The 27,361-nt window shown below is 35.8% G+C and overlaps 1 protein-coding gene across 1 annotated transcript in view; it reads left to right on the forward strand.

The window, feature by feature from the left end:
- IFT81 (intraflagellar transport 81) overlaps positions 1-27,361 on the forward strand; it is a 105,362-nt gene that overhangs the window by 8,380 nt on the left and 69,621 nt on the right. Inside the window, exons 6-11 of the mRNA XM_047761595.1 lie at positions 2,615-2,680; positions 2,993-3,103; positions 5,821-5,905; positions 8,201-8,364; positions 10,523-10,618; positions 18,403-18,549. Coding sequence (XP_047617551.1) covers positions 2,615-2,680; positions 2,993-3,103; positions 5,821-5,905; positions 8,201-8,364; positions 10,523-10,618; positions 18,403-18,549 — 669 coding nt within the window. The remainder of the gene's footprint in view (positions 1-2,614; positions 2,681-2,992; positions 3,104-5,820; positions 5,906-8,200; positions 8,365-10,522; positions 10,619-18,402; positions 18,550-27,361) is intronic.

The raw sequence follows: 27,361 nt of genomic DNA on the forward strand, positions 1-27,361 counted from the left end.
CAGGTGTACAGCAAAGTAAATCAGTTATACATACACATATATCTATTCCTTTTCAGATTCTTTTCCCATATAGGTTATTACACACTATTGAGTAGACTACCCTGTGCTATACAGTAGGTCCTTGTCAGCTATCTATTTATTGTGTAGTAGTGGGTGTATGTCAATACCAACCCCTTAATTTATCACTTCTGCCCATATTTCCACTTTGGTAACCATATTCTGCTTTGTAAGTTCTTTTGTATCATTTTTATTAGATTCGACATATTAGTGATCTCATATGATATTCGTTTTTCTCTGTCTGACTTAGTATGATAATTTCTAGGCCCATCCATTGAAATAACATATGTCTCTTCTCATTCAACAGGAAACATTAGCAGTTGCTTCCTCAGGGAGGCCTTCTCTCATTCCCTAGATAGATTAGTTCCTCCAATTCATTTGTAATAATCATTGCACTTATGATTATTTTAATATCTGTCTTCCCAACCATATTTTAAACTCTATGAAGGCAAGGACAATGTCTATATATCTTGTTCACCATGATATCCCCAGTGCCTATCACAGTGCCTTGAACATGTGGTAGGTTCTTGATAATGGTTTGTTGAATGTGTTAAAAATGAAAGGTGAACTCATATCTAATGGAAAAGAAAGACTCATAGGTCTTAAAACATTAAGTATGGAACAAGAGTGATAGATGTCCATGTACTATTTGTTCCTCCATTATGTAGTGAGTTCCTCCAGAATGTCGTATGAGTAAACTGAAATGATAAAATAACCTAGAGTTATAATTTTAATTTCATTGTTATTACCAAAGTATTTTTGAACATATCTTTGTAAGGAAATATGATTAACCAAAAAAATAGAAAATAATTCTCTCATAATCACATGCTCTAGCAATAGCTACTACTGATATTTTAGTGAATATATTTAAACCTTTTTCTTGGTATTATATTTTGTATTTATATATATATATAATCTCCCTCTTCATTATTTATTTATTTATTTATTTGTCTTTTTGTCTTTTTAGGGCCACACCCATTGCATATGGAGGTTCCAGGCCAGGGGTCCAATCAGAGCTATAGTCGCTGTCCTATGCCACAGCCACAGCAGCGCAGGATCCGAGCCACATATGCAGCCTACACCACAGCTCACAGCAATGCTGGATCCTTAACCCACTGAGCAAAGCCAGGGACCGAACCTGCATGCTTATGGATGCTAGTCGGGTTCATTAACCACATAGCCATGATGGGAACTCCTAATCTGCCTATTTCATATCATGACTTTTTCTCATGTCATTCAACCATCTTCTGCATAATTTTTAGTGACTTTCATGTGTTGTGCCATAATTTACTTAATAACCCTCAGACCTTTGGGTCATTTCCAAATTTTAGACATAATCAGCATCAGCATCTATGAGAATCCTTATAGACTCCCAGAGGTGCAAATCCTGGGCCAGTAGGTATGCTCATTTATTTTAAGACTTTTTTTTTTTTTGTCTTTTTGCCTTTTTCTAGGGCCGCTCCCACGGCATATGGAGGTTCCCAGGCTAGGGGTCGAATCAGAGCTGTAGCCGCCGGCCTATGCCAGAACCACAGCAACGTGGCATCCGAGCCGCATCTGCAACCTACGCCACAGCTCATGGCAACCCCGGATTCTTAACCCACTGAGCAAGGCCAGGGACTGAACCCGCAATCTCATGGTTCCTAGTCGGATTTGTTAACCACTGTGCCACTATGGGAACTCCCTATTTTAAGACTTTTGATATTGTTTTTTAATACAGTGCCACCAGTACAATACAATGCCACCAGTGGTAACAGTGCCTATTTCCCTAAATCCTATCAATACTGACTACCATGTATATTTTTCATTTTATTATTACTTTTTAGGTTTGAGAAGGATTTTTTGTTTTCACTAAAAATTATTGTGGAGCTGGTTAAAAGTTTTTTGAAGTCTTTATTTTTAGAAAGGGAATTGGTTAATTGACAAAACCAAATAGAAATTTATGTCTGGAAAACACTATAGCCTTAAAAATGGTTTTGATAGAAAATTGGCAGAATATATAGTTTGGTATTTAACAGAGCAGATGGGATGTCAGCAGCTGTTATTCATGTTTTTAGACCTACACACTTTCCATTATAGAAAAGTTTTGAGAAATCATGTGCCCATATTTGGAATCAGAACACAAATGTGCTGGTTGGCAGCTTTACCTTGTAACTTTTTTTTTTTTTTTTGGCTGCCCCTTGGCACGTGGAAATTCCCAGGACAGGGATTAAATCTGCACCACAGCAGTGACCTAAGCCACAGCAGTTACAGTGCTGGATCCTTAACTGGCTAAGTCACCAGGGAACCCTTAACCTTGCTACTTTATAACCTGTTTCAGTTGCTTTTCTAGATGAACACCAAGCTGCCAAATAAATTATCCTGCATAAAGAATCCTGGTTGGGGCAGGGGGTGTTGCAGGGAATAGAAATGCCTTTCATCCAAAAGAAAATCTTGTTCCTTAATGCTCTGGTTATAAGTGATAGGAATGGTAGATGCATAATTATATAAAAGCCTTATCTGAACTCTACAGACAAAGAATATTCTTTCTGACAATGTCTGCTTGACTACTTTTTAGGATATCAGTGCAATGGAGGAAGAAAAGGATCAGCTCATTAAGAGGGTTGAACGTTTGAAGAAAAGGGTAAGGCAAGAATTAGCACTGTAAGACTTTGGCCCCAAGTCCCAAGGACTTGTAAACATTTAGGAATGCAAATAAAGATTAAGCAAGGCATGAGTGTACATCTGAGGATGGACTCAAATAACATTGACAGAAAGGGAATCTCCCTAGGCAGTAGCCCAAAACCTTTAAGGACCTGGATTCTGGAGCTTTAGTGTCTTCTCTGGCGAATACTGTTTACCAAAAGGAAATGAGAAATGGATGTCTAGTCATGTGACATGCTAATGTCTTTCTTAAACCTGACAGTAACATATACTACTTATTCCCTTACTGTAGGTGGAGACAGTTCAGAATCATCAGCGGATGCTGAAAATAGCAAGGCAACTTCGAGTTGAGAAAGAGAGAGAAGAATTTCTTGCACAACAGAAACAGGAACAAAAGAATCAGGTATCCACATAAAAGTTTCTATTCTTATGATGAAAGAAATAGTTCCTTCTAATCATTCAAATGTAAAGAAGAAAGTTTTTAGAATTGTTGAAGTTCATGTTTCCCTTTGTTAACATGATGAAATACTGGGGTTTTTTGGTTTTTTTTTTTTTTGTCTGTCTTTTTGTCTTTTCTAGGGCACCCTCGGCATATGGAGGTTCCCAGGCTAGGAGTCCAATCAGAGCTGTAGCCGGTGGCCTACTCCAGAGCCATAGCAACTAGGGATCCAAGCCATGTCTGCCACCTACATCATAGCTCCCGGCAACACCAGATCCTTAACCCACTGAGCGAGGCCAGGGATTGAACCTGCAACCTCATGGTTCCTAGTCGGATTCGTTAACCACTGAGCCACAACAGGAACTCCATGAAATACTCTTTTTAAACGGATTGTGTGGCACCAATACCATCTTTTGGGTGCTATCCTCTGTATATATCGATACATTGTCTTTTGGCCTATGCTTAACTCATACTGAATATTACAGAATATTCATTGTAATGTTAAGCAGTAAGAGTAACTGCTAATAAGACTTCTAGAATCTCTAAAGTCCTGAGATTCTAGGGCTATGAGAACATCCATTTCATTCTGCTGATCACGGTATTCTTTATAGTTTACTCCAGTGGCAAATAAGTACATCATGAAAAGGCTCAAATCACCCATATCCCACATTTTTAGACTTTGCCTTAAATAAAAAAATAATAATTTGGCCATAATTTATTTCTTTTTCTTTTTAAGGCTGAATCTGTAGCATATGGAAGTTCCCAGGATAGGAGTTGAATTGGAGCTGCAGCTGCCATCCTACACCACAGCCACAGCAACACTGGATCTAAGCCGCATCTGCGACCTGCACTGAACCTTGCTACAAGGCCGGATCCTTAACCCACTGAGCAAGGCCAAGGATCAAACCTGCATCCTCATGGATCCTAAGTTGGGTTCTTAACCCACTGAGCCACAACAGGAACTCCAGTATTTCTTTTATTTTATTAAATACCTATCTTAAAACTGACTAGACTTACACATTAAAAATATATTTCAGGAGTTCCCTGGTGGCACAGCAAGTTAAGGATCTGGCATTGTCACCACAGTGGCTCAGGTCACTGCTGTGGTGCCAGTTCAATCCCTGGCCCCAGAACTTCTGCATGTTGTGGGCACAGCCAAAAAGGAAAACATGTATATATGAAATATATATATTTCAGATCAGTTTAATTTCCTACTAAAGGGGCAGTTTAGATACTTGGTTCTTTTTTAAATTTTGTTTTATTGGGGTTTAATTGACTTGCAATGTTGTATTAGTTTCAGGTGTACAGAAAAGTGAATCAGTCATACATATCCATTCTTTTCCCCTTATAGGTTATTACAGACTATTGAGTAGGTTTGCCTGTGCTCTATAGTAGGTTCTCATTAACCCTCTATTTTTTTTTTTTGATGATTTTTATTTTTTCCATTACAGTTGGTTTACAGTGTTCTGTCAGTTTTCTACTGTACAGCAAAGTGACCCAGTCACACACATATATATACCTTCTTTTTTTCACATTTTCCTCTATCATGTTCCATCACAAGTAACTAGATATAGTTCCCAGTGCTATACAGCAGGATCTGATTGCTTATCCACTCCAAATGCAATATTTTGCATTCAGATTCCCAGTCCATCTCACTCCCTTCCCTCCCCCTTGGCAACCACAAGTCTGTTCTCCAAGTCCATGCCTTTCTTTTCTGTGGAAAGTTTCATTTGTTCTGTATATTAGATTCCAGATATGTAATATCATATGGTATTTGTCTTTCTCTTTCTGATTTACTTCATTTAGTATGAGAGTCTCTAGTTCCATCCATGTTGCTGCAAAATGGCATTATTTGTGTTCTTTTTTATGGCTGAGTAGTATTCCACATTTTCTTAATCCAGTCATCCGTCGATGGACATTTAGGTTGTTACCATGTCTTGGCTATTGTGAATAGTGCTGCAATGAACATACGGGTGCATGTATCTTTTTCAAGGAAAGTTTTGTCTGGATATATGCCCAAGAGTGGGATCGTTGGGTAATATGGTAGTTCTATATTTAGTTTTCTGAGGTACCTCCATTACTGTTTTCCATAGTGGTTGTACCAATTTACATTCCCACCAATGATGTAGGAGGGTTCTGTTTTCTACACACCCCCTCCAGCATCTGTTCTTTGTGGACTTATTAATGATGGCCATTCTGACAGGTGTGAGGTGGTACCTCAGAGTAGTCTTGGCTCTTTTGGAACTTGACTTGGAATCATAGTAGTTACACTGCAGCAATAAGCTGCATTGCCAATGCCCTGAAAGGTTACTTAGCATCAGTTTCTGATTCTGAGACCTCATTTCTGAGAAGGCCAGCATTCCTTAAAATTAAGAAAAACGTGTTTTCATAAGAAAAGTCTGGTGCATGTATTTCTTTAACAAGCATTTTTTCTTAATCACCTGATTCAACAAATAACTAAAGAAAAAATTTATGAAAGCTTTTTTAAAAAGTTTTACATGAAAAGGTATTGAGAAAATCAGGTACATTTTGAGTTTAGCTCAGTAATTTTCTTAGTTCTTATTATTTGTTCCTTTTACGTCACAGGAATTATGTGGAACTTGTATTTTTTCATTGCTTGTCTATATGATTGGTAGGTTTCAGTAGACCAAGCAAGTAATAGATCTAATTGTATTTTAAAGCTATTTCATGCAGTGCAGAGACTGCAAAGAATACAAAACCAGCTGAAAAGTATGCGGCATGCAGCAGCAGATGCAAAGCCTGAAAGTAAGTGGAAATTATTATATAATATAGGTGATCATATTAGTGAGAATATTAGTTTAAATCAGTAGTCTTCCTTAAAGCAGTCAAGTAATGGGAATTATCATCAAGTGATAGCTCAGCATTTGGGGCATCATTTCATCATTTCGTAGGTAAGTGACCACCCTGATGAAGACATCAAATTTTCACCTGGGGTTTTTAGTTCCCTTTCACTGTTTTTTCAGAGGGTGACGGTATGAAAACCACTGTGAAGGGAGGCTCTCTGGTGTGTGAATATGTAAAATACCTAGAATGGTTGTAATGAAAAAGATAAATGTTATAAAAAAAAAGTAAGAAAAATGTATTTTCAGTATTTTTCAGAGGAACAGTCATATTATAAAACATTCAATGAAGTTAATTCATCTTTATACTCTACATATTCTTGAGATTTATTATGTAGAGGAAGCTACTCATTCAATTATAATAGGATCAGTAAGATATTTTCAGAGGATTTTTAATTAAAATGTTTACTTAGATCTTCATGATTTTATATTTAATTTCACCAGGATTTTGAAAGATAATTTTTTAAAAACTACATAGAAACATGTCTACTTTTCAAGGTATAAGTTATAAGAGAAGAATTTAAAATGTGACACAGCACTATAAATCATATACTTCAATTTTTTTAAAATGGAGAACACAAAGAATAAAAAATGAGAGTTTGCGCTGTGGCACAACAGGGTCAGCAGCTGCAGCTCAGAGCTCCATGTGACACGGAGCAGCCAAAAAAGAAAAAAAAAAGAGTAAAAAACAAAAATATGATGGAATCCCTGTTTTTATGTTTTTTAACAGCTTTACTGAGGTAAAATAGACATAATAAACTGCACATATTTAAAGTATGCACTTTATAAGTTTTGACATACATATACACTGGTGAAACCATCAACCTTAATCAAAATAACAAATATATTCATCAACCCCAAACATTTCCTTATGCCCCTTTGTAATATCTCACTCCTTCCCCTCTCTGCCTCTCTAACCCTCCCCAGGAAACCATTGATCTGCTTTCTCTTAATATAGATTAGTTTGTTTTTTCTAGAATTAGAAACTATTATTAAATAGGAAAAATAATATTTAAGAATTTTTAATCTTTAAAAATATTTTAGACTTTGATTTCCTGCATCTCTGATTATATGTGGTCTGTTCAAGAACTTGAAGATGGAAAAATTAGTCATCTAAGAGCCAAAGAAGCCAGAATGTAGATCTAATCAAAACCCATATAGGAATGACTGCCTAATTATAGTGATTCATTAAACAGTTTCTCTTCCCTCCCTATCCCCAGTCACTAGAAAGGGGTAGGAAATTGTAGGGATGAATGGAAAACTTGTGAATTTGCCATTAGTAAATTTTTACCCATTAATATGTGGTTAGCACAGCAGAACTAAAAATAAATTTAAGGCTTTGGGCCAGATTTATTATGCAATCTACGTACGTAGATTACTTAAACCGGAAATCCAGTGTTTTAAAAAGTCAAGCCAGAATTTGTAAATGTGTAATGGAAAGATCTGCAGTAAACTTTTTAAAGCTCTCAAGGCTAGGAATTTATAACAAAACCATTATTCACTGAAAATCTGTGTATGTGTATTTGTGCAATCTGCCAGAATAAGAAAACTATTAAATCTTAAAAATATAATTTGTTTCCACTTAACTGTAAACTAATACTTTAAAAAAATCAAAACTACCAAGCATGGAAACTAAAAATGTTCATGAATGTAGATAATTGCTCTTTTTTAGATTTTAACTTATACTCTTAGTAATGTCTTCATTGGTTTAAAAATTATACTGTATTGCCATTTATGAAGTATTAAAATAGAAATGTAAATTACATCATAAGTACTACAAAAGAAAAAGAAAAAATGACTGCTTATGAAAGAAAAAACCTGGGTTAGATTTCCTTTTCATTGTCATTTGTTTTGTGGATTCCTTAAATACTTAGAAGATAAAATGTGACCCAACTCTATACTTGGCTCTGTAAATACTATTTTTGCATATTGTGGAGTATAAAAAATTAGATGGTAATTTAGGAATATCATAATATACTTTTTCTGTAATTGAAATATTCTATATAAATTGTCCTTCATTATCATTTCTAATCAACATCAAAAAATTTCAAAGGCCAATCTTTTATTGTTCTATACTAGATATTATACAGAATGCTTTTGATGCATGTGCCCTACTATCCAGGTTTTATGTTTTAAAGTGTGAAAAGCGTCACTATACCTACTCTCTTGGGCTGAATGTTCATTTATTTTATTTTTATAGGTTTAATGAAGAGGCTGGAGGAAGAGATAAAGTTTAACTCATATATGGTAACTGAAAAATTTCCTAAAGAATTAGAGAACAAGAAAAAAGAATTGCATTTTTTACAAAAAGTAGTTTCAGAGCCTGCTATGGGCCAGTCTGATCTTCTTGAACTTGAATCTAAAGTAAGTAATAATCATCTTTTTATAAGCTCTCAGTTTTATCTCATCCCCCATTCTGTGAAAATTATGTGGACTTTTTATCATGTTTTACTTTTGACTCTTAAGTTAACCTGTGCTAAGAGTTGACAGCTCTTATGAGCTTCTTCTTCATCTTCTTCTTTTTTTTTTTTTTTTTTTTTTGGCTGCATCTGTAGCATGTGAAAGCTCCTGAGCCAGCAGTGACATTGCTGGACTCTTAACCCACTGTGTCACGAGGGGACTCTGAGGAGTTGTTCTTTATGAGAAATTATAGCACATAATATTGTTACTTCATCCACATTGTGTTATAAAAACCTAATCAGCTGAGTAGGAAACTGGGTAACTTGAATATATAAATTAATGCATATGATTGACTCACAGGTTTCTATATTCATAATATAATCATTTAGATGGGCAATTTTTTTTTTTTTTTGTCTTTTAAGGGCCACACCCACGGCACATAGAGGTTCCCAGGCTAGGGGTCGAATTGGAGCTGCTGGCCTACACCACAGCCACAGCAACACTGGATCAGAGCCACATCTGTGTCCTACACCACAGCTGACAGCAAGACCGGATCTTTAACCCACTGAGCAAGGTGAGGTATCAAACCTGCATCCTCATTGGTAGTAGTCAGATTCGTTTCTGCTGAGCCATGACAGGAACTCCCTAGATGGGCAAATTTTTTAATATTTTAAATATCGTTAATTTTTATTTCCAAGAATAATATTATAGCAGTGTTATAATTAGAGCTCATTTTTTTATTAGCTTTTTATGCTTGCTTTGAAATTTCTAAACTTTCTTGTAATGCTCATTGAAACCTGGTATCATAACATTTTTATTCTCTAAAAATAAAACACTAATCAGATGTGTTTGTACGTGTGTGTGTGTGTGTGTGTGTGTGTGTATGTATGTATTTTGGCTGCACCCATGGCATGTGGAAGTTTCTGGGACAGGGATCAGACCTGAGCCACAGCAGCATCCCATGCCGCTGCAGTGACAATGCCAAATGCTTAACCCTCTGTGCCCCAAGGGAGCTCCATTTAATTAATAATTAAATATCATGAAAATTGATTGAAATATTTTGATTTGCCAAACTGTTAATGTGCTTGGTAGCCACTGCAATTAAATATATAATTCTGACCATTCTTTTACTTTATGTATAGAAATTGGTTGTCCAAGTCAGATTTGGCTCAAATTCAATGTCCTGGAATGAACAGGAGAATTCTCTCTAGTACTATCAAAGAATGAGTATACTGAAAGCCATGTAATTTTAAAAAATGTATTGAGGACTGTATGCTTCTATTGGCTTTATTCAGTTTTATTTTATTACATTTGGGAAAGGTTTAGATAAATTAGTAAGATAAATGACAGCTGTCATAGAATCACAGATCATTTATTAGAACAGGAAGGGTTTGTAGATGTCATTCATGTCAGCTCGCAGCTGGTTTTGTGAATTCCTTGTAGGAAATCCTTGGGGAAATGTTAGTTTAAATTTGCTTTGTCACTAACAGTTACTTGAAAGTCACAGCCTAGGTAAAGGGATAACTTCATATTTTTAGAAATTGTCTTTTTGATAATAATGTATAAATATTTCATGCAGAATACTTTAGGATAATTTAGACATAGATGGTTAAATCCATGTAATAAATCAAATTATGTAGATATAGGGAGTTCCTATCATGGTGCAGCGGAAAACAAATCCGACTAGGAAACATGAGGTTGCAGGTTCAATCCCTGGCCTCGCTCAGTGGGTTAAGGATCCGGCATTGCCGTGAGCTGTGGTGTAGGTCGCAGACGTGGCTTGGATCTGGCGTTGCTGTGGTTCTGGAGTTGGCCAGCAGCTGCAGCTCCAATTAGACCCCTAGCCTGGGAACCTCCATGTGCCGGAGGTGCGGCCCTAAAAGGACAAAAGACAAAAAAAACACCCCACAAATTATGTAAATATATACTATGAACCATGAAATACAAATTGTTTCTAAAAGTGATCATAACAATCCACTCAGCATTAATGGAATTGTTTTTCCCAGCAAATCACTTATAGTAACAACTGTAAATTCAAAGCTTTGTTTGGCCAGATGTCCTTTAGTTTGGGTACTCATTGGGAGAGTTTAACTTTTTTTTTTTTACTTTCATACTATTTTAGATAAATGAAATAAACACTCAGATCAATCAACTGATTGAAAAGAAAATGATTAGAAATGAGCCAATCGAAGGCAGACTGTCACTATATAGGCAACAGGTAAGACCACTCTTTGGCGCACATATTTAGATCTGTAATCTTGTTGATGAACATCTTCATAAACACCATGGTCTATATTATCAATAGTCTTAAAAGTGAGAAGGAAGTTAAGAATAAGTGTTCTGTCATTGTTAATCTGCAGATTATAACAAAGAACTTGGGCAGAAGCCACAAAAGACGCTTGTTTATAAGTCTAAAATTCAATACATCTGGTAATGCTTAGTTTCCTTAGTGTCTGCCAACTGTGGTGATAGAGCTCTTTGTGTTTATATCTGTGAGTATGGAATTTGATTTATGTGAAAGCTTACCGTAGTGATATAAATAAAAATATAATCTTTAATGAACTAAAGGTAATACACTTTTTCAAGTTTAATGTTAGTTTGCAAAAATATAGGAATAAATTAAAATTTAGTACTGAGGCATTTATAATTTTATCCAAAAGTATTAAATCATGAGGCTATATATGTTGTTATGTATTTCTAGACTTAAGATTCAAATGACAGCCATGGATTATCTGACAAGAACCTAAACAAGAGGAGTTTAGTGTAAAGAGCTCTCTATAACCTCAAAAAATACTGAGCTACATAGCAAAGAACATATATATTCTTTTTCATATTCTTTTCCATTATGGTTTATCATAGGATGTTAGATATAGTTCCCTGCGCTATATGGTAGGACCTTGTTATTTATCCATCCTGTTACATAATAGTTTGCATCTGCTAATCCCAAACTCCCAGTCCTTCTCTCCTCCATCTCCCTTCACCCTTGAAAACCCAGAAGTTTGTTTTCTGTCTATGAGTCTGTTTCTGTTTTGTAGATATGTTCATTTATGTCATATTTTAGGTTCCACGTATAAGTAATATCATATGGTCTTTCTCTGTCTGACTTTGCTTAGATGATCATCTCTAGGTCCATCCATGTTGCTGCAAAAGACTTCATATTATTTCATCTATAAATATTTCAGAATGTATCTCTAAAAAATAAAAGCTTTTAAAATACTTAACAACATGCCACATTTGAAAATTTTAATAATTCCTTAATATTGGAAAATATCCAGTGTTCAGATTTCCTTGATTGTCTCTTTTTCTTTCTTTCTTTCTTTTTTTGTGTTGCTTTGTTTTATGTAGGATCCCCATAAGATTTATACATTGCATTTGGTTGATGTGTTTAAGTTTCTTTTCACCTATTGGCTCTCTTCCCTACTTATTTGTCCATTTATTTAATAATTTTCTTGTATAATTTATTTATTGAAAAAATTTATGTAACCTATAGAATTTCACATAATTTATATTTTACTGATTGCAACCCCATGGTGTCCTTTTAAAAAGTTCCATTATTACCTATATTTCCTATATACTAGAACTAGGAGCTTGAATAGATTTTGATTTTTTTTTTTTTTGGTCAAGAATATGTTCTAGGAGTTCCCTTGTAGTACAGCAGGTTAAGGATCCAGCATTGTCTCTGCAGTGGCTTGGGGTCCAATTGGAACTGTAGCCGCCGGTCTACGCCAGAGCCACAGCAACACGGGATCCAAGCCGCATATGCAACTTACCCCACAGCTCATGGCAACACCAAATCCTTAACCCACTGAGCGAGGCCAGGGATTGAACCTTTGTCCTCATGGATGCTAGTCATATTCATAGTCATACCACTGAGCCATGATGGGAACTCCAAGATTACTTTCTAGGTGGTATTTTTGTACTTTTATTTGGAAGGAATAATGTCTAGTTGGTTTTTTTTGCAATGTTAGCAACCATTGATTATTGTTGATGTCCATACATTTCATTAGAGATTGCGAAATGTTGATACTATGATTTCTTCTACACTTATTAGCTGGACTACTTCTGATAAGAGAAACCTCCTCTCATCAACTGTTCGGTTATCCTGAGCTGTAGTTTGTATAGGAAAGTCAGGGTACAACTTGATTCTTATTTTTATTTTTCAAGTTATTTTCCTCTAACAGTAAAAGTGATCAGTTAGGGTTAGTTTTAAATTTTTTGGTTGCTTGTCTGTTTAATTATTATTATGAAACTTAGGCGTGATGAATATTGAAAAGTTTCAAAAATTTCTCTTAATGATCCTGAAATTGTCCCATTTTTGGCTGGTAGGAGGCTTTTCAGGTTAACCTCTGAGTCCTTTTAAGATTCTGTTTGTCTTTGATAATGTCCTTGCTTTCTGGTATGATTAAGATATTTCTAGGCTCATCTTTTGCATTTCCTACCCTAGTCCTGGAATTAGACTTTCTTCTGTCAGCCTGATTTGTTGTAGTAGGAAATGATATTTACAGACCACAGTCTGGGTATTGGGACTTCTCATTACTACTGGCCTGGCCATTGTTTTTAGGTCTTTTCTGTGGACAGAGCCAGGAAGTATTTTTTCTCTTTTTCTCTCATAAAGTATACCATGGGTTCATACTAATCCTTCCATCCAGTTCAAATTCAAGACCACTGGGTTTTTACCTAACCTCATCAATCTCACATCTTTCTCCTTATCCCACATTGAAAATTCTGATTCTCAGTAACACTAACATAATTGAATTCATTATTTGCTTTATTCCATTGGCACCAACATAATTCACTATTTGCTTTAACCTATACATTTCACATAACAGTTTCAAAATAAAAGTACCAATACTACCACCAAAAATATGATTGCTGCTAAATATTGTTTTTTAGTTTGTTATATCTTTAGGATATAGCCCACTAGGGATATATATAGTCAGATTACAGAGTTTTTTTTTAGGGCTGCACCTGTGGCATATGGAAGTTTCTAGGCCAGGGGTGGAATTGGAGCTGCAGCTGCTGGTCTACGCCATAGCCACAGCCACAGGAGATCCACGCTGTGTCTGGGGACCTACATCACAGCTCACTGGATCCTTAACCTGCTGAGCAAGGCCAGGGATCAAACCTGCATCCTCATGGATACTAGTTGGGTTTGTTACTGCTGAGCCACAGTGGGAACTCCCAAATTACTGTTTTAAAGTTACTTGGAATAGTTATTCTGTAATGGTTATGACACAAAATAAACTGGATACAAATATATGGTCATTTTGATTTTTAGAGCTTAGTCTGTTTTATAATTATTTGAAATATTTACATATTTCAAGTCAAAACCTACAAAACAAGAAATATTCAAAGAAATTTCTAGCATCTACTTCTGTGCTCTCCACCCTATACTTTTCTTCCCCATAGGTGTTTTTGTTAATTTTACTTTATTTATTTATTTATTTATTGTCTTTATTGGCTATTTATTGGGCCGCTCCTGTGGCATATGGAGGTTCCCAGGCTAAGGGTCTAATCGGAGCTGCAGCCACCGGCCTACGCCAGAGCCACAGCGACGCTGGATCCGAGCCGCGTCTGCAACCTACACCACAGCTGACGGCAGCACCAGATCCTTAACCCACTGAGCAAGGACAGGGACCGAACCTGCAACCTCGTGGTTCCTAGTCAGATTCGTTAACCACTGTGCCACGATGGGAACTCCTATTTTTCTTAATTTTATAGTGTATTATTCCATTAAAAAGAATGTATATACATATATTCATATGTATTTCCATCCTTAGAGAAAGAAAAGCATATTATACACATTATTCTCTGTGCTATATTTTTTCTTAATATATGCTGGTAAATAGTAATCTTTATTCCTTTGTTTTATAACTTTATTGAGATATAATTCACATACCATATAATTCACCCATTTAAAATATACTCTTCAGTGGTTTTTAGTATATTTGCAGAGTTGTACAACCATAACTATAGTCAACTTTTTTATTTCTTTTTGGCCACATCTGTAGCACGTCAAACTTTCTGGGCCCGGTATCAAATCTGTACCACAGTTGCAACCTATGCCACAGCTGTGGCCACTGTCAGGTCCGTAATCCATTGTGCCACATGGGAACTTCTGTCACCATAATCAATTTTAGAACATTTTTATCACCTCAAAAAGAAACCCTTGGAGTTCCTGTCATGACTCAGTGGTTAATGAACCCGACTAGCTAGCATCCATGAGGATGCGGGTTCGATCCCTGGCCTTGCTCAGTGGTTTGAGGATCCGGCATTGCCCAGAGCTGTGGTATAGTTCGCAGACCCAGCTTGGGTCCCAAGTTGCTGTGGCTGTGGTGTAGGCCGGTGGCTACAGCTCTGATTAGACCCCTGGCCTGGGAACTTCATGTGCCGCAGATGTGGCCCTAAAAAGCAAAAAAAAAAAAAAAAGAAAAGAAAGAAAGCAACCCTAAATCCATGAGCAGTCACTTCCCATTTCCCCCAAACCCCCAGCCCCAGTCAACTACCAGAGACCAAACTATCTGTAAATTTGCCAATCATGGCCTTTTCATATAAATGAAATCGTACAATCATGGCCCTTTGTGACGGGCGTCTTTCATTTAGCATACTGTTTTGTTTTGTTTTGTCTGCACCCAGCTTGGGGAAGTTCCAGGGCCAGGGATTGAACCCACACCACAGCAGTGACAAGGCTGGATCCTTAGCCTGCTAAGCTACCAGGGAACTCCTAGCATACTGTTATTAAAGTTCATCCATGTCGTAGTGTGTATCCATTCACACTTTATTCCTTTTTATTGCTGAATAATATTCTATTGCACAGATATATCACATTTTTGTTGTTGTTGTTCACCACTTGATGGGCATTTGGATTCTCTCTACTTTTTGGCTGTTATGAATTATGCTGGTATGAACATTCTTGTACAAGTTTTGTTTGGAAATAAGTTTCCATCTTGCTAGAGTATATTCGTAGGAGTGCAAGTGTTAGTTCATATGAGAATTTTGTACTTAATATTTTGAGTAAATGCCAGACTGCTTTTCAAAACAGCTGTACCATCTTGCATTCTCACCAATAGTGTATGAAGGTTTTGATTTCTCCATATTCTTGTCAGCACTTATTATCTGTCTTTTTTTAAGTTGTCCTAGTAAATATGCTAATTCCTGTTCATAGACATACTTCCTTAGTGGATATATCATAGTTTATTCAACCAATCCCCAGTTGATGGACATTTGGGTTGTTGAAATTCTTGTGCTATAATTATGCTTCAATAAACAGCTTTTTGTCTCTGTCTTTGCATTTTATTGCTGTGTATCTTTGGGATATAGTCTCAGAAGTAAGATTGCTGCATCAAACAGTAAAAGCATAGGTAGGTTTTCTAGATATTGCCCAATTCCTCTTCACAGAGGTTTTAGCATTTTCTACTCCTATTTGCAACATGTGAGAGAACCTGTTTCCTTACAGCCTTTCTTATAGAGTATGTTGTCAAACTTGTAGATTTTTGCCATCCTTCTAGTTGAGAAATTGTATCCTATGATAGTTTTAATTTTCATTTATCTTACTATAAACAAGGTTGAGCATCTTTTCACATGAGTAACAGTCATTTTAATTATTTTCTGTGAATTATCCCTTCATATCTATACCTACTTTTCTATATGATTTTTGGCTTTTTTCCTAATTTTAGAAACTATGCATATATATATATATATCTCAGGATATTTACTCTTTATCTACCTTAAAGGTGTAACATTTCCCCTCAGTTTGGTATTTGCCTTTTTACTTTGTTTATGGTGTTCTTTTGCCATGGGAAAATTCTTCATTTTTATAAAATCAAATTTATTAAGTTTTTTCTCTTATTTCATATTTCAGGTTATATTTAGGAATTTTTTTTCCCTCTTGCAAGTTATATAGAAATTTACTCAAGTTTCCTTTTTGGAATGCTGTGATTCAATTTATTATACTTAAACCTTTGATCTATTTAGAACTTTTTTTGTGTATGGTATTTACTGTATATGGCTATCTGGTTATTCAGTTGTTCCATTCTGTGTTTTATTTAAAATTTTTTTTTTTTTTTTTTTTTTTGTCTTTTAGCCATTTCTTGGGCCGCTCCCGCGGCATATGGAGATTCCCAGGCTAGGGGTCGAATCGGAGCTGTAGCCGCCGGCCTACGCCAGAGCCACAGCAACGTGCGATCCGAGCCGCGTCTGCAACCTACACCACAGCTCACGGCAACGCTGGATCCTTAACCCACTGAGCAAGGGCAGGGACCAAACCCGCAACCTCATGGTTCCTAGTGGGATTCGTTAACCACTGCGCCATGACGGGAGCTCCAGGATTTAAAATTTTAATTGAATCTAATTCTAGTTTTTGTGTTGTTCCTTTGAACTGTTTGTGTATTCGTATCAACTGTTTTAATTATAGAAGTTTTATCATCGAATTCCAATATCAAAGTAGCCACTTTCACTCCCAATTGCTTTACTTTTTCAAGGTTTTCCTTATGATTCTTATTTGTATATTCTTCCAAATAAGCTTTATTACCAACTTGTCTAGCTCTGGCTCTAGCAAAAAAAATCATACTTTTAAAATTATTAGGGTTGCTTTATATTTATCAACTACCTCAGAACTTATATTTTACAATATTGAATCATCCTATCTAAGAACATGGTATGTCTCTCCATTTGTTCAAGTTTATTTTGGGGTCTTTCAGGAGTGTTTAATAGTTTTCCTCGTAAAATTTTGGAACTTCTCTTGTTAAACTTAGGTTTACGTATTTAATTTTGTTTTTTCCTTTTATAAATGTGGGCTTTTCTTTCCTTATGTCTTCTGACTGATTTGTCTGTGAAAGCTATTGATTTTTTTTCCCATAGATTCTGTTGGTTTTTTTAGGTACATAATTATGTAGCATGAAAATTCCAATTTTTCCTTTCAAATTCTTTTGTTTTCAGTTGCTTTCTCTTGAGTAATGGTATAAGTAAATACCTTTCAACACAGTATTAAATTAAGTAGTGGAGGTACTGGACATTGCTGTCTCGTTTCAGATTTTGGTGGGATATACCCTCATATCTCTCTATTAAATAAAATCCTAGTTTGGGGCTGAGGTTTTTATTTATTTATTTTACCATGTTATGAGAGAAGCATACCATCAATTCCTATACAATTCTGATACTCTAATCATTCCTTCTCTCTTTCCTTTGGCTGGGATAATACCATAGAGGAAAACCTTTCTTTATCACCTGTATTTCATTTTTTCAAATAGTTTACACTGAAGATTTCCTCCTCTTGTCAAATTTTTGAAGAAAATATGTATGCTATTTCACTTGAGAAGACAGTTTTGCTATTACTTTTCTTAAACTAGTACAGCCACAATTCATTTCAGGAAGTCCCCAAGGGTTGCTAACTAATATTGCTAACTAATGCTGCATTTATGGTTAAGCACAGCTATCTGGATTGTGTAAATATTTGCATAATTCTGGTGAGTTTGCTTTTGAAACTACATTTTATTTTTTAGAATGCTCTCAAATAGGTGTTTTAACTTTTTATTTTAAAAATATGGATATTGAATTTAGGTCATATGATATATAGTTTTAAAAGTAAAGCATTCTTTTCTTCCAGTGAAAGGAAACCTGCCATACAGAAAAACAATAGACTTAGTGTTAGCTTCTATTTACTTGCTTAGAATGTATTTTCATTAGCATTTGAGTGTTACTTGGTACGGTTTTAGTATTTTTATTACTGTTGCATTTCTGTTTCTTTGCTGCTGGTATGTCCTATATTTTTAGGGCTTTTGTCTTCCAAAATGTTTTCTGGTTGCTATTTAATATACATTGTATAATCATATTAAATACATAACTAGTGATAATAGGTAGTAGGATAAGAGGTACTGATCAAGAGAAGTCAATCTGATATTGAAAATTTATCTCAGTAAAATTTTTAAAATACATAATTCCACATGATAATAGGAAGTTGATTGTATATATCTTATTTTACATTCATATTTAATGCCCAATTAGGCCTCCATCATTTCTCATAAAAAAGAAGCCAAAGCTGAGGAACTTCAGGAAGCAAAGGAGAAGTTAGCCAACCTAGAGAGAGAAGTGTCAGTAAAGACAAATCAGACCCGTGAATTTGATGGCACTGAAGTTTTGAAGGGAGATGAGGTAAGTTGAGATGTCTAATGGGACAAGTATGTGAGTATTGTTTTTGTTTGAAGTCATAAAAGTTTTTTTTCTTTTTAGTTTGTCGGTAATGGGAAGTTAATTTATTGGATCAAACCTGTTTATTTAAAACTGAAAACTCTTTGCAGTAATATTGAGATATTCTTGATATATAATGACAGATGTTAATGATTTTATAAGATAATATTCCAAATTTTCACTTTTTAATTAAGTGTATTTATATTGGATTTATTTATTGTAAGTATTAGTTTATAAAAATGAAACCAAATAAGTAGGAACTAACAGATAAGATAAATTTTCATATTTGTTTATAAATATAATTTCATAAATGGCTGAGGAAGTATCACTAATTTACCTTGTCAATATTGTGTATTTGGCTAGTGGGACTGGCACCATTAAAATAATTTATTGTAGATGGTTATAAATTTAAAAAATACAATTATGTGTTGCATTGCTATCTACTTTATGTTTTGAACAATGCTTTAATAGCTGTTATTTCACTTGTCCTTCTGTCAGACTCATGAGATTAGTAGGACAAGTAATATTGTTGTTTATAGATGGCCAGAATTAAGCACCAAAAATGTAATCCCCATCTCCTTTTCATAAAGTTAGCTCAGGAAAGAGTAGATTAATATCTTCCTTTTTTTAGCAAATCAAATAATAGGTCATATTTTAATTCTTAAACATTGCCTCACTTTACCACTCTTACAGCATTTTAATTTTATATTAGCTATTAGCCCTTAGCAAAAGCTACTTTGAAAAACTGCTCAGCTTTTGGCTTTGAAAAGTTATTGAATCATACTGTTACAAATTGGCAGTGAACCTCCACTATGCCAAACACAAATGTATTGTTTCCACAGTACCACTTTTCTCTGGTGCTTCTGATTGTAGCCTCCCAATATGCCTTCTAGCTTATTGGGGAAGTAGTACAATTCAGAAGTCAACACTTGTTTGAAAAATTCCTTTGGAACATCGACTTCCGGATTGCCTTAAGAGTTGGGAGTATATTAAATGATACTTGGAAACCAACAGAGTATATACGTCATGATATTCTTGCTGTTCAGGAGAAAGATTAATTATGAAGCAATTTGGCTTTATAAGAGAACATGCTACCTCCTAGCATTTTTATTTTTTCTTAGGAAAATACTGCCCACTTGACAAATACCAACTGCTATGGCTATATTTGGCATGGATATTGCTTGTAATCCAATATTAGGTATTCCCTCTATGCAAATGTGATGGAAAAGAACCTAGTACCATGCCATTAGCTTTTATTTTTGACAAATTATGGTAAATAAGAGAAGATGATAGAAAAAGACATATTTTTAAGAAGAAAAAAATAACTCTAGATATGATATGGTCAACTTAATTTTTAAACAATGTCTGGTCAGAAACTAGGACAAATCAAGTAAATCATTTGGCAGTTGCCTAAAAGAACATAAGGTATTGGGGAACATTAAGCATAATTTTATAAAGAACAAATCTTAGTAGACCAATTTTTTTTTCTGCTTCGATAAAGTGGTAGACCATATGGACAAAAGGGAGGAAGTTTATTATACTGAAAATTATATAATATAGCTGGACTTCACTGAGGTTTCATTTGGTATCTCATGGTAATTACCAAAAAATCATGTTCTTTGCCACGCATCTGTTAGTGCAGTTGGTAAGAGAGTATCAAGAAATAGTAGCATGATGTTTGAAAAGAATACTTCACCCAAAGTCACAAATAGGAGAATAAAGAAAGAGTGAGCTAACATTTATTGAGCAATTTTTATACAAGCCTCTATGCTAGATACTTTGCAAACATACATTTCTCTACTTCTTGTGAGAAATATTATTATTTCCATATTATAGTTGGTTGAAGCTTGGGGAAATTATAGATTTATACAACCAATAAGTGGGTAAGCAGGATCCAGCTCTCTCTCATGTATTCCTGTTGGCCTTGAGCAAATAATTTCTCCAACTGTAGAATGGGAGTTGTTCTTCATTGCTGTTGGTAAGAATACATGAAATAATGGATATCCAAGCCTCTGAGAAAGTCATATCTAAGACAGCATGTAACATCCAGCCTCCCAAAGTAATTTTTCTTATGGGCCTCATGTTACTGCACATCAGAGAAGCAGGATAGTGGAATAGGTAAAAACATGATCTCTAGAATTTGGTTTGAGTGCAGATCCTGGTTTTGTCAACCTACCAACTGGGTGACCTCGGCCAGGTTCCTTAACTTCTTTGTACCCAGGTGTAAAATGTAACTGTTATTTAGTATATATATCTCCTAGAACTATTATTGTGCAAATTAAATGAGTTAATACCTGTAAAGTGCTCAGAATAGTACTTAAATGCTCAGTAAGTATTAGCTTTTAATATTTTTATGTATTTGTCATTTAGGTAGATGAAGAATTTGAAAGCTAGGAATATAGTTTATAGCTTAAAAATTGAAATTAGTATTTACCAGATTGGGACAGTTCAGTAGAAATAAGTACAAAAGTTTCTGTTTAGAAATAATTTGCTCAGATTCAAGGTGGGATAACACTAATGAGAGTTATTTTAGCTGCCGTTCACTGAGCAGTAACTGTGTGCTTAGTCTTGAGCACTTTAAAACCATATCCTTTATCTCGGTTGCACAGTGTGAATGCACTTTTTTTTTTTTTAAGTGGGTGCACCTGTGCCTTATGAAAGTTCTCAGGCCAGGGATTGAAGCTGAGCCACAGTTTCTACAATGCCGGATCCTTTAACCCACTGCTCCAGACCAGGGATTGAACCTGCACTTCTGCAGCAACCTGAGTCACTGCACTTGGACTCTTTACCCACTGTGCTACAGTGGAAACTCCTGAATGCACTTAATGCCACAGAACTGCATACTTAGAAATGGTTAAAATGACAATTTTTTTTTTTTAATTCAGGGCCACTCCTGGCATATGGAGCTTCCCAGGCTAGGGGTCAAATCAGAGCTGCAGCTGCTGGCCTATGCTATAGCCACAGCAATGTCAGATCTGAGCCACATCTGTGACCTACACACAGCTCATGGCAATGCCAGATCCTTAACCCATGAGCGAGGCGAGGGCTCGAACCTTAACTTCATGGATACTAGTCTGGTTCATTACTGCTGAGCCACAATGGGAACTCCAACAAATTTTATATTAGGTATATTTAACTTCAATAAAACACACATACAGTATATCCTAATTCATCCTTTCAAAAAGCCTACTAGGTAAATATTATATCCATTTTATAATGGAACAGTCTTGGAGAAATTTAAGTAACTTGCCTGAAGTCACACAGTGAGTCGCAAAGCAAGGATTTGAACTCATCTGAATGCCTCTGCAGCTGTGCTCCTAAGTGAACACTGAGCTCTTCTTCAAGGCACTATTGAGTTAATTTTAAGATTCGTATTTGGGAGTTCCCTTGTGGCACAGTGGGTTAAGGATCCAATGTTGTCACTGCAATTGCTGGTGGCTTGGGTAACTGCTATGGCACAGGTTCAGTCCCTGGCCTGGCAACTTCCACATGCCACGGGCATGGGCAAAAAAAAAAAAAATTTTTTTTAAATTCATATTTGACTCTAATTAAGACTACATTGTAGATAGTCATTAACTGAAAACTTAGCTTGCCTAGGAAGTCTAACAGCCATTTGTTTGGTAATAAGCCTTCATTCCTTGATTATTCATACACAGTTGATTAATCTTTTCTTGGATTAATTCAGGAATCTGACTATATGTTAGTAAGAATAATGTAACATATAATACATATAGTAATTTATATTCCTTTGTCATTTTCTCTTTAGAGGTCAGTTCATTTTTAAAGTTCAATATTGAAGTGTGCATTTTGATGCTTCCTACTGCCATTAAAGTCAATATTCTGGATGTTACATTTTGCCTAAGAATTTTAGCTCTTTTTTTTTTTTAATTTTAGCTCTTCTGATTGCAGATGACAAATGGTAGAGGCATTTGTTCTTTAAAAGACTTTTTCATTAGTGTTCCCTTGATTTTTCTTATTAAAGATGAAGAGTCTAGGAGTTCCCATCGTGGCTCAGTGATTAATGAATCTGACTAGCATCCATGAGGACGCAGGTGCCATCCCTGGCCTCACTCAGTGGGTTAAGGATCCGGTGTTGCTGTGAGTTGTGGTGTAGGTCACAGACACAGCTCGGATTCCACATTTCTGTAGCTGTTGTGTAGGCCAGCACCTACAGCTCTGATTCGACCCCTAGCCTGGTAACTTCCATATGCCATGGGTGCAGCCCTAAAAAGTAAAAAAAAAAAGATAAAAATGAATAAAAAAATATGATACTCCATTAATAAAAATACAATATTCCATTTATGTGAAATTATACCGACAATATTATATTACATTTTTGGCTTCATGTTTTGTTTTTGGTTTGTTTTGTTTTTTCTTTTTAGGGCTGCACTTGAGGCATATAGGGGTTCCCAGGCTAGTGGTTGAATCAGAGAGGTAGCTGCCAGCCTATACCACAGCCACAGGCCACAACAACGCAAGATCCAAGCCACATCTGTGGCTCACATCACAGGTGACAGCAATGCCGGATCCTTAACCCACTGAGTGAGGCCAGGGATCAAACCTGAGTCCTCATGGATACTAGTCAGATTTGTTTCCCCTGAGCCACAACAGGAATGCATTGGCTTCGTGTTTTAAGAGAGACATAGTCAAGCCAGAATCAAGATGAAGGTGACTAAAACAAATGAAAAGTCTGGAAACATTCATGGAAAGAATTAATTATGAATTAGCTGAGAACAAAAAACTAGAGAACGACATAATAGAATTGCATTTAAAAATCAAAAGGTTATGGGAAGGATGGCATGCAGAAAAGAGTTAACTTAGCAGGCCTGAAACTGCTGTTATTAGAAAAACTTGCTTGCAAGATTGGCCCTTGGATGACATCTGGGAACTTGGATTTTAGAAGATTCCCACCATTCCTTGATAAGAAGGGCTCATGTGCTTAAACTGTATGTACGAAGAGTGTGGTTTATGTTGAATACCTGCTTCTCTTTTTGGAGTCTGGAATTTTGGTGTGGGCTATGCAGAGCATGCCTACATGACCAGCGCCAAGTAAAATCCCTGAGTTCTAAGTCTCTAATGAGCTTCCCTGGTTGGCAGCATTTCACATAGATTATTACAAGTCATTGTTGTAGAAATTAAGGGAGAAGACTCTTGAAAGCTTACCCCTGGTTTCCTCCTGACTTCATCCCATGTACCTTTTCCCTTTGCTGGTTCTGGTCTGTACCTTTTCACTATAATAAAGCATAGACAAGCAGATGATTTTATGCTGAGTCCTGTGAGGTCCAGCAAATCATTGAACTGGGAGTGGTCTTGGGGGCCACTTGATACAGATGGATTAGTATTATTCTTGGCTTTGTGGAATGTTCTTTGTATATCTGTTTAAATCCATCTGGTCTAATGTGTCATTTAAGACCAGTGTTTCCTTATTGATTTTCTATCTGGATGATCTGTCCATTGATATAGGTGGGTGTTAAAGTCCCCTACTATTATTGTTGTTACTGTCATTTTCTCCCTTTCTGTTTGTTAATCTTAGCTTTGTATATTTAGGTGCTCCTATTTTGGGTGCATCTGTATTTACATTTGTTATATCTCCCTATTGGGTTGATCCCTTTATCATTATGTAATGTCCTTCTTTGTCTCTTATTGTAGTCTTTGTTTTAAAGTCTATTTTGGAGTTCCCGTCATGGCACAGTGGTTAACAAATCCGACTAGGAACCATGAGGTTGAAGGTTCAATCCCTGGCCTTGCTCAGTGGGTTAAGGATCCGGCGTTACCATGAGCTGTGGTGTAGCTCACAGATGCAGCTCGGATCCCACATTGCTGTGGCTCTAGCTTAGGCTGGTGGCTACAGTTCTTATTAGACCCCTAGCCTGGGAACCTCCATATGCCGTGGAAGCAGCCCTAGAAAAGGCAAAAAGACCAAAAATAAATAAATAAATAAATAATAAAGTCTATTTTATCTGATATTAGTATTGCTACCCCAGGTTTCTTTTTGTTCCCATTTGCATGGAACACCTTTTTCCATCCCAAAATCAAACAATTCAACAAGATATTAAAAGAATCATATGCCATGATCAAGTGGGATTTATCCCAGTGTCTAAAAATAATAATAATAAAATAGAATAATTTTTTTTTGTCTTTTTGTCTCTTTTTAGGGCCTCACCCGTGGCATATGGAGGTTCCCAGGCCAGGGGTCTAAAGGAGCTGTTGCTGCCGGCCTACACCAGAGCCACAGCAACACCAGATCCAAGCCATGTCTGCGACCTGCACCACAGCTCACAGCAATGCCAGATCCTTAACCCAGTGAGCGAGGCCAGGGATTGAACTCACAACCTCTTGGTTCCTGGTCAGATTCGTTTCTGCTGCACCATGACGGGAACTCCTAGAATAATATTTTTAAATCAGCTTATACAAATGATACCCCAATGCATTTTCATGGTATGAAAATCAAACAATATACATAAAACAAAAGTCCCCGCTGATGACCCCCTTCCCACTTTCCCAGTCCCTCAGACCCTTTTCCAAAGAGAAACCACTGATACCAGTTTTGTAAATTCTTTCAGTCCTTTCTATGGCAATAGATACAGATATAGATAATATTGTTTTATGGAATTTAAAAATTAAGGATGGTATTATACTCTGTGTATTGTGCAACTTGCTTTTAATAAGATGTCTTAGAGATTTTTCCATGTCAGTAAATGAAGAGGCTATTCTTTGGAGGTTAAGAGAATCAGTTCTGGAGCCAGAACACCTGTCTGCAGATTTCTACTCTGCCACCTATTACCACCTATAACAACTTAAACATGTTACCTAATTGCTCTGTGCCTCCCTTTCCTTGTCTATAAAGGGGAGCTAATAACAGTACTCACCTATGTACTCTACTCATTATATACTCACAATCTCATGTGGTGATTGTGTGGGCTAAATGAGTTAATACTGCTAAGTAGTATACAACAGTGGCTGGCTTATAGGAAGCATTTTATAAATATAATTAAAAATTTTAAAAATTTAACTGCTACATTGTGTTCCATAGAATATATGTACAATGCTTTACTCCAGCAAAAATGTACAAGAGCATCTGTTTCCTCTGTTATTTAAAACAGCACTTGATCTGAAATCTTTTATCATTTGACAGTATTTTGTTTTAGTTTTCATTTTTCTTAAATAAGAGTGAGTATCCAATTACATATTTGATGATTTATGTTTCTTCTGTAATTTATCTTTTTATTGTCCTTCTCATTTATTTTGGCATTGCCCATGGCATGTGAGAGTTCCCAAGCTAGGGATGGAATCTGCCATAGCAGTGTCCCAAGCCACAACAGCCACAACACCAGATCCTTTAACTGTTAAACCACCAGGGAACTTCTCTTTCTTCATTTTTTTCTAATGGACTGAATGTTTTTTCTTACAGTCTAATGGACTGAATATATATTCTTAAATATATATAAATGAATATATATTTTATATACTAGATATTAATCTAGGTAATTGTTTTCTTCTAGTCTATCATTTGTCTCTTTGTATGTGCTATCTTTTGTCACACAGGTTTTCTCCCTTTTTTCAAACAGCTTTTTTGAGATAGAATTAACAACAAACTGCATATACATATATACATAGAGAGAATTAACAACAGACTGCATATATGTATATATATATATGTATACACACACACACACACACATATATATATATTTAAAGTGCAAATTGTTGCTGTTGGCCCAAGCTATGATAACTTCATACCTTGGGATAGAGTTTTAATACTTAAGTGGCCCTAGTTTTCCATAATTCAGAGTGTCATAAAAATAGTACCTAGAAATATCTTGCTTTATGCAGGATTCATTGGGAAAGAAGATAGAAAAACATAGTGTTATAGCATAGTATTATACTAAGTGTTCATAGTTATGACTGAGTTGTCATAAAAAGTTGCTATAATCAGTATGATTTTAAGATAACAGAGCTTAAGTAGCATCCCTCCCACTAATCATACTGTGTTATTATTTTCCCAGTTCACACACCACAACTCTGAAGCATATACATAGCATATACTCTGCTCATGTGTGTTCTAATATACACACTTAAGATCACTTGTTAAATTTCTGCCTCTCCTAAGAATCCAGTGAGCTCCATGATGGCTGGGCCATATCTTTTTTTCACTACTATTTACTTAATAGCTGTCATGTTATAGATACTTGGTAAATGTGTAGAAAACCTTTATTATCTAGATATATAATTTTTCATTAGAAAGTCGATAATATTTAAAATGCCTTGGAGTTTCCTGGCAGCTCAGCAGGTTAAGGATCTGGCATTGTCACTGCTGTGGCACAACTTCCTGGCCTGGGAACTTCTGCATGCCACGGGTACAGCCAAAAATAAATAAATAAAATTTTTAAAATGTCTTGGCACTTCACTTGATAAAAAAAATTATATGTGGGAGTTCCCTTTGTGGCTCAGTGGTTAACAAACCCTACTAGCATCCATGAGAATGAGGGTTCAGTCCCAGGCCTCGTTCAGTGGATTAAGGATCTGGCATTGCCGTGAGCTGTGGTGTAGGTCACAGAGGCGGCTCAGATCCCTTGTTGCTGTGGCTGTGGTGCAGGCTGGCAGCTGTAGCTTTGATTTGACCCCTAACCTGGGAACCTCCATATGCTGTGACTGCGGCCCTAAAAAGCCAAAAAAAAAAAAAAAGTAAATATTCATCCTAACCATAGTTTATTTTGTTGTATAGTTATTTTTAAATACTTAAATTTACCATTAATATAGTAGCCCCTAGTTGATT

The sequence above is a fragment of the Phacochoerus africanus genome, chromosome 15 (assembly GCF_016906955.1).
Source record: "Phacochoerus africanus isolate WHEZ1 chromosome 15, ROS_Pafr_v1, whole genome shotgun sequence".
NCBI lineage: Eukaryota > Metazoa > Chordata > Mammalia > Artiodactyla > Suidae > Phacochoerus > Phacochoerus africanus.